The 10,360-nt window shown below is 40.7% G+C and overlaps 1 protein-coding gene across 1 annotated transcript; it reads right to left on the bottom strand.

The window, feature by feature from the left end:
• Positions 1 to 3,433: 3,433 nt before the first annotated feature.
• On the bottom strand, positions 3,434 to 6,584 carry TCF24 (transcription factor 24). Its single transcript, XM_074985749.1, has 2 exons — positions 6,111 to 6,584; positions 3,434 to 3,547 (listed from the first exon to the last, which is right to left on the bottom strand). The coding sequence occupies exons 1-2, from the start codon at positions 6,582 to 6,584 to the stop codon at positions 3,434 to 3,436; spliced, it is 588 nt and encodes a 195-aa protein (XP_074841850.1).
• Positions 6,585 to 10,360: the final 3,776 nt, after the last annotated feature.

The following is a 10,360-nucleotide window of genomic DNA, read 5'->3' as shown; positions in this document are numbered from 1 at the left end:
ACGGCCACGTGACAAACGCCGCTTCCGTTCGTCCCGCGTGACCGGAAGCTTTGCCGGCGCTCCGGCCTGGCCCCGGCTGTGTGGCTGAGCCGCGCGTTTGACTGGTCCTGTTAATGTTCTCGGACCTGGCGGTGGGAGACGCGCCTGCGCAGTGCCTGGCTGCGCCCTCCCCCCGGGGCTGCGCACGAGCCGACGGCCGGGCTTTGGAGCCGCGGTCGCGGATACGCCCCCGCGCCTTGACCTGACGCTCCTTCCCGCCTAGCCTTGCTCCTCACTCATGGGCCATGTCTATACGTGCGCCAAACTTCGAAATGGCCACGCAAATGGCCATTTCGAAGTTTACTAATGAAGCGCTGAAATGCATATTCAGCCCCTCATTAGCATGCGGGCGGCCGCGGCACTTTGAAATTGACGTGGCTCGTTGCCGCGTGGCTCGTCCAGACGGGGCTCCTTTTCGAAAGGACCCCGCCTACTTTGAAGTCCCCTTTTTCCTATGAGCAGATGGGAAAAAGGGGACTTCGAAGTAGGCGCGGTCCTTTCGAAAAGGAGCCCGGTCTGGACAAGCCGCGCCAATTTCGAAGTGCTGCGGCCGCCCGCATGCTAATGAGGTGCTGAACATGTATTTCAGCGCTTCATTAGTAGACTTTGAAATGGGCCATTTCGAAGTTTGGGGCTAGTGTAGACATAGCCCTGAAGAGAGGTTTAAGAGCTTGGGGTACCCCCACAGGAAGAGGTCTGAGTGTGTCTTCTTGGGGTAGGGTTTTTTTTCCCTCACTCGGTGGCAGCAAACTAGCCCCAGGGCCAGGGGATATATGAACGTGGGAAGTGTTAAGGTAAAGCCTGTTTACAGGCAAGGTATTTTTAAGTCTCTGCAAGGTCCCACTTTCTGCACTTGGCCTTGGGGGAACCCCTGACAGACCAGCATCATTCCCTTCCTGGATCTGGAGGACTGACCTGCTGCTTTCAACCTGAAGGACACGTACTTTCATGTATTGATAGTACTGTTCCCTCTGATAGTTCTTCATGTTTGTGGTGAAGCACATGCATGATCAGTTTACAGTGACCCCCTCTGACCTGTAAATGGCCCTTTGTGCATTTATGAATTGCATGGCCACCATAACTGCCTTTCTGAGGAGTTGGCAGCTGTGAGCATTCCCATATTTTGATGGCTGGCTTATGAAGAACTACTCCAGGGTGCAGCTGGAGGCACATGTAAACCTGTTGAGAGAGGTGAGATGGACTGGGCCTGTTGCTGAACATGCCAAAGTTAACTCTAGCAGCAACGAAGGGTCCTGTGGCACCTTATAGACTAACAGAAAAGTTTAGAGCATGAGCTTTCGTGAGTTAACTCACGAAAGCTCATGCTCTAAACTTTTCTGTTAGTCTAAGGTGCCACAGGACCCGTCCTTGCTGCTACAGATCCAGACTAACACGGCTACCCCTCTGAAAGTTAACTCTGTCCTCTACCCAGAGGTTAGCAGTGCAAAATATGATCATAAGAGATTATTTCCTGTGCAGTTGGAAAGGAAGCTGATGAAAGGCTGTAAAAATGAATTTGCAGTCCAGCTGAATTTATGTATATGTTTTCAATTACTGGTATTTAATATATTAGTTTTAGCATCAACAGTAAACTGGGTAAACCCTGTTCAAAGATTTACATAATGGAAACTACTGGATGCTGTACAGCTATGCATTTAATTTCAGATAGTGTTGGATATGTACAGTAAATATTTTAACTGAAAAAGGTGTGGTGGATCATCTTAACAGAGACTCAGTTTTATTAAATACATCACATTACTTAAAAACACAGTAAGTAATTTCTGCTATTGAAGCAAAGAATTTTAGTTTTGAATGAATCTCTAAACACATTTTGTACACTTCAAACCATGTATGTTGACACCTTAATATAAACCAGTACAAGCAATATTTAATTTAGATTGTAAACATAGATTACTGCTACATTTAATCTAAAAAGCAATTTACATTTGTTAAAAGGTAACATTTATTTATGGTGGGGGTGGATTACAGGACACTTTTCACTTGACAATGAGCATACATTTGTATTTTCAAGAAGATTCAGAAATTTAAGGTCATTTGATATTAGGGTAAAATCCTGACATTATAGAAGTCAGTGAGTTCTGCGATTGACTTCAGTGGAGACAGATTTCATTCACAGTGTAGAATACGTTTATATCTTTGGACTTGCTTGTAATTCTTTAGAAAGCCTTGTGTTTTCTTTTTAGTTGATATTTGCATTCCTCTGTATGTAGTTTACATTGCATTTATTCTCATAACAGTCTGTGAGTCCTTTGTTCTCAATAGGGTAGAGAAACTACTCTTTGGGCTTGTCTACCACACTCCTTTGAAGGCGCTGCACTTCATTAGTAAACTCCCAACACCCTAATTACCATCCTTCCTTTGAAAGAAGGTGGTAGTGTAGACAAGTCCTTTATGAATCATTAGAGTATCACTGCATTGCTTGCTGCTTTAAGTTAGATCCAAGTGCAACTGTGTCAGTTTTGCCCACCCATTTCAGACATCACCAATCTCCAGCACTGTTAAGCCATGTCTACACGTGCACGCTACTTCGAAGTAGCGGCACTAACTTCAAAATAGCGCCCGTCACAGCTACACGCGCCGGGCGCTATTTCGAAGTTAACTTTGACTTTAGGCGGCAAGACGTCGAAGTCGCTAACCCCATGAGGGGATAGGAATAGCGCCCTACTTCGACGTTCAACGTCGAAGTAGGGACTGTGTAGTCGTTGCGCGTCCCGCAACTTCGAAATAGCGGGGTCCGCCATGGCGACTATCAGCTGAGGGGTTGAGAGACGCACTCTCTCGAGCCCCTGCAGGGCTCTATGGTCACTGTGGGCAGCAGCCCTTAGCCCAGGGCTTCTGGCTGCTGCTGCGGCAGCTGGGGATCCATGCTGCAGGCACAGGGTCTGCAACCAGTTGTCAGTTCTGTGTATTTTGTGTTGTTTAGTGCAACTGTGTCTGGGAGGGGCCCTTGAAGGGAGTGGCTTGCTGTTGAGTCCGCCCTGTGACCCTGTCTGCAGCTGTGCCTGGCACCCTTATTTCGATGTGTGCTACTTTGGCGTGTAGACGTTCCCTCGCAGCACCTATTTCGATGTGGTGCCACGCAACGTCGAAGTTGAACATCGACGTTGCCAGCCCTGGAGCACGTGTAGACGTTATTCATCGAAATAGCTTATTTCGATGTTGCTACAGCGAAATAAGCTATTTCGATGTAGGCTTCACGTGTAGACGTAGCCTTAGAGACAGATTAAATTTCTCATTTACTTGATGTGGTTTTACATACATTTAAGGATCAATTCTCTCATGTGATTATTAATGGATAGTTTGTCTGAAAATGTATTTTAACTTAATATATCTGGTTTAATAAATATAATTTGCAAAGAGGGCACAGATTAGATTAGCTTTGTGAATTTGTTGATGTTTCTCCTTGGTTTGCATTTTCTGCTTGCAGAGAGTGATTCAAAAACTGTCCTGTAGCTCCAATATATAATCTGGATCGCATTGGCCATTTCTGAAAGACAAGATACAAGGAAAGTGTTCAAAAAGTGAGTAAGTATCAGTAAAACAGGATATGATTTCTCACATCTAAATGAGTGCAAAATTTTAAGTTGTAATGATATCACAATAAAATAAACTACAGAAGCTTATGGTCATGACAAAAAAAATTTAGTTTTCATGCCAATGGCTAAACAACAACAAAACAATTTTATTTTAGCTTACCTATTGTAGTCAGCTCAGACAATGTTTTTAGTTTACTGATTTATTTCCCTTCCTAGTCCTGTCTTCTAAGAATTGAAGATTTACCCATGTTTAATAATGTTGATCCAGGCCTACAATTGTCTGCTAATTGTGAAAGTATATCAAAGACAAGAATATTTGTCTCACTTTGAAAGGCAATAAAAATATCTGTACTGATATTTTTATCCAACAAAAATATTAAATGGATCACTATATAATAAGGCATATGAAAATTACTTAAGTTAACATTTTAAAGGTAATCATGTTTTTGTTCAGTATTATATATATATATATATATAGATATATATAGATATATATATAGATATATATATTGTATTTGCTTTCATTTTATATATTTGTGTATGATAAATATTTGTTATGCTTGTTTCTTTTAACTGTACATTTCATAATCGCCAATGTTGACATCTAAAACTTTATTTGAAGTGAATACTGTCATTTGACCACACCACACTTTTTCGTGTTACCAACACCAATTTAAAAAACAAAATCACTATTGAGACTATTAAAAACATTAACTTGACAACTTGTATCTTAAATTCAATCGGTGCTTTATCAAAGCTAAAGACAAGTAAAACACCACATGATTGAGATAAGAAAAAAAAAAAAAAAAAAAAAATCACAAAATTAGCCAACTGTTTCGTTTATTACAGTAGCCAGACACTGTGCGTCTGCATATCTTGACCGCCCATATTAACGAGTTAAATATTTCCCTGACTTGTCTTTTTTTTTTTTTAAATGGTTTCCAAATATTATAAAGGCCAGTCCTGTTCACTGCTTTCAGTCAGATAGTCCCAGGGCTTTTTTTCTGGTGAAACATACCAGAATGGAGTTCAAGCACCATTTTTTCCCCCTCGGCCCCGGGTTCCTGTGGCTGATGCTGCCAGCAGGACTTGAGTTCCAGCACCTTTTTTTCCAGGAAAAAAGCACTGGATAGTCCCATTGAAATGAGTGTGGTGAGTCATGGGAGTTAGGGGCAAAGTTTGTCCTGAAAAATATTTAAAAAATTGGACTATTCTATGAAGCATAGCCAACTTCACGCTAAAACACAATTTAATGAAATATTAGATTTTGTTTTCTTATCAAAACAAAAAAGCAGTCAAGTAGCACTTTAAAGACTAACCAAATAATTTATTAGGTGAGCTTCCGTGGGACAGACCCACTTCTTCAGACCATAGCCAGATCAGAACAGACTCAATATTTAAGGCACAGAGAACCAACAAATATTTTCACTACTACAAAAAATGAACTCTTGATTATCTTGGGAATGACTATTCAAGTAACTTGGAGAATATTTCAAGATTAGGTCTCACTGAATCATCTTGAATTCACCAGAATCCACATGTAAAATAAAACCAAAGTATTTTTTTTTTTAAAAATAAATGTATGACATTATAGTTGAAGGAAGGTATCAGGAGAGATGTAAAAATCTGTCAAATGTTTGAGAACATTTTATCCCAAATTACTCCTTCCTGGTAGTGCTTGTCCTCTCCTGCCGACCCCCACAGCATCTCAGTTTTTTTCCTGAAGGAGAGCTAATACTATGGGCTTGTCTACACTAGCTCCCTGCTTCAAAGGGAGCATGGTAAGTAGGATGTAGAGATTATTAATGAAGTGCTGCAGTGCATATGCAGCACTTCATTAAGCTAATTCTCCCCCATGGCAACTTTGACGTGTTAAAATTCAAAAGTCCCTTTAAGTTGCCCAGGCACTTCGAAGTACTGGCGGGTTAGCCATGGCTACACATGAGCTGGCATGCGGCTGAGGGGGACTTACTTCAAAGTAGGGAGCTACTGTAGATAAGCCCTATTACATATATTGCCTGGAGAGAACGCGTAACAAAGAGACTTCAAAGGGTCCCTATTATAGTAAAGGCATAAGCCGCCAAGAAGTAGTGCTCTACCTAATATCTTCACATACAAGTGCAACAGGATCAATGAGAGAAGGGGAACAGCCCTACTTACGGGTATGGTCAGAATTTGTACTCAAGGATTTTGAGCTTTGTGCTAGGCCCCAGTGTCCTACTGCTGCCTATTTCATTCAGTTGTGCCAGCTCTAGCCACGCTAGAGCGCTTGGGCTTTCAGATTTTAAACCCTGATCCAAAGCTTGCTGAAGTTAGTGGAAAGATTCTCATTGGAATTAATGTGTTTTGGATCAGACTCACTGAAATCCGTGGGAGTTTGGCTCCTAAATACTTTGGAGGACCTGGGCTTGCTGTCTGAAGACTGTGGTAATGGGTAATCTGGAACTAATTAAATACTGTTTTTTATTCTGCAGGGTAAATACAAAGATGCTGGCTGGCTCTCAGCTGCCTTACCTTGACTGGGTGCAAGTAGCCATCCCCTCTCAGAGTACCCAAGCCCTCCCCAGGCAACTCCTCATCATCCTGTAGGCTACGGGTGAGGTGTGCAATGTAGGTCGTGGCAAGGAGCAGCACATCCAGCTTGGAGAGCTTGGTGTCAGGTGGCACAGAAGGCAGGGTCCTTTGCAGCTCCAGAAAGGCGTGGCGCAGGGTCTGCACCCGGCTGCGCTCTCGGGCAGCATTTGCAGCAGCTGGTCTCCCAGTAGTTGCCCCAGCTCGTTGTCCAGCTGAGGAGGAACAAGAATCACTGCCAGGTGCTGGGGGCAGCAGTGAGTCAGCCTCCAAACAAGAGCTGGACATCTCCTTGCTGTTCTCAGATACATTTCTACAGTCCATTGGTGACTTTCCAAGTGGACCAGGACCTGCAATCAACAAGAGCAGCTCTGAAACCATCCAATCCATGCAGCAGCAGCCTGGCTGCAAACCCATGGGCTACATCTACACTACAGTTTTGTTGACGAAACTCTGAATGTCTACACACAAAATGTGTTTTGTCAACAGTCTGTCAACAAAACTCACTATTTCTGCTGATAGTGTTCTGCCTCTCTGTGATGAGCAACAATGCCTTTGCTGATACTTTGTCAACAAAAAAGCTGGGTTGATGCTCTGGGGTGCCCTCTCTTGACAGCCCTGTTTTCTAAGCTTCCAGTTGGCCATTCTGCTGAGAGCGCGGCCAGTCAGCCTGGCCACTCTCTGTTGACAGAGCAGATTGCTCTTTCAATATGCTTTTGTGTGTGGACGTGATCTGTCAGTAGGAGTTTTGCTGGAAGATCTCTTCCAACAACCCCTTCTTTTGACAGATTGCTGTAGTGTTAGCTTAGACATGGTAAAGCTCAAAAGCCTCAGGCTCATCTTTCTGTCTCAGATTCATATACATATGCTCAAGTGTAACACAGCTATCTAAAATGCTGGGACAAGAATGGTGGATGACAACTTCATTCCTGTGGCACAATGTAACTGTCTACAGCAGGAGTAACATTTGTATAAGACAGCTTTCTTAGGAACCAGTCCAACACTGTGTAAATGACTTTCACAGGAGCTAAGAACTACCAAAAACCTCTAACTTTCAATTCAACTGGATGTTTCAATTCTTGAACCTTGTCTTTGCTAATAGACCATAACATATTATATAAATTCTCACACAATCTTTTCTCTGAGGAAGGCAAAATAGAAAGAAGGAAAGATCACATTTGACTCATGCCAGTAATGTCACTTGCACTATCGGAAAATGTTCACTTGCGTGCTGTATAATATGAAATAGAAATATTTGGCAAAAGTTGTCAGCTTGAGCCAGCAGTAGAATCCTCATCACAGAACTGTGAATCAGTGCTCTGATATACAGTGTTATAGCTGTGTTGGTCCTGGGATTTTAGCGAGACAAGGAGGGTGAGCTAGTTTTTATTCGACCAAGTTCTGTTGGTGAGAAACAAGTTGATCCAATAAAAGATGTTACCTCACCATTGTTGTCTCTTTACTACCAGTATGGACATGGATACAAAAAACACTGCAGACTAGTTTGTTTATCATTTCTGATTTGATAGTTTAAAAAGTCTCATGAAAGATCCCATTTCAGATCCATTTCCTCATATTATTGGGCCATATGCTATCTTCAAAGTGACAGCAGAGAGCCAACAGAGAGCAGCAGATTCATTTCAGGGCCGAATCTGACCCGCTATCTGTAAACCTGGAAGCAGGCCATGAATCCTTTTCATCTGAAATTCTTTAAGGATCATTAAACATCATAGTTCTGTTCTACATTTTTTAAAATAAATGTAAACTTTGTTTCAGTTTGTATTTTTCTGCTCTTTGTGCCAGAGAAGGACATAAAACCTTCCCTTGAAACAATAATAAAAACACGGAGAAAAGCTCAGAAGAGTGAAAAATTCCTCCCTTTCAGAAAAGTCTATAACAGTAATGCCAATCAGAACATTAACTAAGAGGGGAAGCCATGCTAGTCTGCAGCTTCTCAAATTACAAACAGTCCTGTAGTACCACAGAGACTAACAAATTAAGTAGATCACAACCATTTGTGGGTCCAATCCACTTCCTCAGATGTGGGTTTTATGCACGAAAGTGAATACATTTCTTAGGGTATGTCTACACAAAGTTATTTCAAAATAAGGACTGTTATTCTGAATTAATTTTGCTAGCATCTATACAATGCAATCACTATTTTGAAATAGTTTCAAAATAGCAGTTGACTTATTTAGAAATAGGTAAACCTCAATGCACAAGGAATACCGCCTATTTCAACCTATTTTAAAATTGCTGTTTTGAAATTGGAGCTGTGTAGAAAGGGAATAGAGCCTATCTCAAAATAAGTCATAGTGCATCCAATGGCTCTATTTTGAAATAGGCTGTATTGTATGGAGATGCTCTATTTTGAAATAGCTGAGGGCCGTTTTGAAATTCATTTTGTCTATGTCTATGCTGGCCCCCTCCCTTTCGAAAGGGCCACGCAAACGCAGTGGACCAAAAATGCAAACAAGATGCTAATTTGTATATTCAGTGCTTCATTTGCATAATGGCAGCCACTTGCCATTCTGGAAGAGCTGCTTTTGAAATGCAAAACAGCTGTGTAGAAAGAAAGCATCTTTCTTCCCTAACTCTTCTAGAATAGCTTATTTTGAAATAAGGCTGCTGTGTAAACATACTGAGAGTTCCTAAAATGCTGCAGAACTACAAAATCAGCTACAATTGTTTTAAGTTTATTTAATCCCATATAGTAACCAAATTTTGCTTAACAATATTACAACTATACTCCACCATCTCAGTTGAAGTCTTTTTCACCACTCTGTAAAGTAATACCTCCTGAAAGACCTGATCCTGTAGCCTTTCCTGATGGAAAACTATTGAGTGTATGCCAAATATTTCCCGTACGTCAGGGGCTAATTCTCTCAAGTTGGAGATCTGCTGTCATTAGTGTTCTCCTGAGGAAACAAAAGGAAACAAAGTTAACAAACGTTCTATTAAACCTAAAGATATTGTAATCAGATTCTGGAAAAATTACTATGTACAAGATGAATGAGGAAGGTTTCCGAAAGACATATGATAAAGAATATTATTTAGGCCCTGATTCTACAAAGCATTTAAGCATATGCTTAAGTCCCATTGAAATCAAATGAAAGTAGTGAACAAAATCAAAAAGGGCTGAGGGAAAGGGAAGAGACAGAAAGGAAAGGGCAGGAAAAAAAATTGAAAAAAGTGGCTTATGCAGCTCTTTTACATTGTCCTCTAATTTGATGATGGTGCATGGTGCTGCACACATTATTTTGTTTATTTTACTGTGACTGATTTGGAATTAGTGTAAGTCAGAAGAATAGATAATGTTTGGTTCACTTATATTTTTGTTTAGAGTGCAATAACAATATTATTTACAAAATAATTTTATTTGCATTGCAATTGCTTGTAATGCACAGGAAAAATCTCTGTAGGTGTTCATCTTTCATTTTGAAAATTAATATTGATGTAAATAAGAATTCTGATTGTAGTTCCTGTGAAGTTTTCATAAGTAAAGATGTGAGGACTGATGCCTAAATTACTCTTTTTTAATTGAAAGTTCAATAATTGTGTCATTTTTGTGTATCACTTTGGGAACATTCTAAAAAATCTATCCCGTGTGTATTCAGAATCAGAAAGGCTGATGTTAGCAATAAGAGTGGAAAAGTGATAGCGGAAAATGATTTGTTTTTATCTCTGTTGGCACGCAGAGTCATTAAACTATGGGGGTGTAGAGGGAGGTGCATTTTTTCCAGTTCATCATTGTCAACAGAATTTCTAAGTTTGGATCCAATCCAGACTGCTTTTAAAAAAGTAGGAATCTTTCAATTTAATTTGGTGGGTGTTGGACAGCTTGTTTATGGCCCAATACCAGGAAGATCCTAATCACACAAATAATACCAAGACATTTAAATAATTCCTTTAACCTGAGTATGATGATTCATATGACTTGACATAATTTTTATATATCTAACAGGCACAGAGCCATGGTTGTTGATGATGATTTAATTATAACTGTATAGAAATGGACATAGTGGTACAACACACTAGCACAGAGTTATACTAATATAATGGAGGTTGTAACCAGATAGTTAATATCCAAAAACCTAGTTTCCTCATCTCTCTCTTTCCTGGACATGGGGAACAATCTGGGTTTCCTGTTTTATAAGTACACTGGATGAAATTCTGACTCTCTTGGCATCAAT

Source organism: Carettochelys insculpta, chromosome 2 (assembly GCF_033958435.1).
Source record: "Carettochelys insculpta isolate YL-2023 chromosome 2, ASM3395843v1, whole genome shotgun sequence".
NCBI lineage: Eukaryota > Metazoa > Chordata > Testudines > Carettochelyidae > Carettochelys > Carettochelys insculpta.
Note: the sequence above shows the minus strand (reverse complement) of the source record. Positions and strands in the feature narration are given on the sequence as shown.

What these genes read in the sequence shown, in the direction of transcription:
- TCF24 (XM_074985749.1), bottom strand. Translation starts at nt 6,584, where the DNA reads ATGGGTTTGCAGCCAGGCTGCTGCTGCATGGATTGGATGGTTTCAGAG. An exon ending in GCTACTTGCACCCAGTCAAG is followed by an intron (nt 3,548 to 6,110) that starts GTAAGGCAGCTG and finishes CTTGTCTTTCAG; the next exon opens with AAATGGCCAATGCGATCCAG.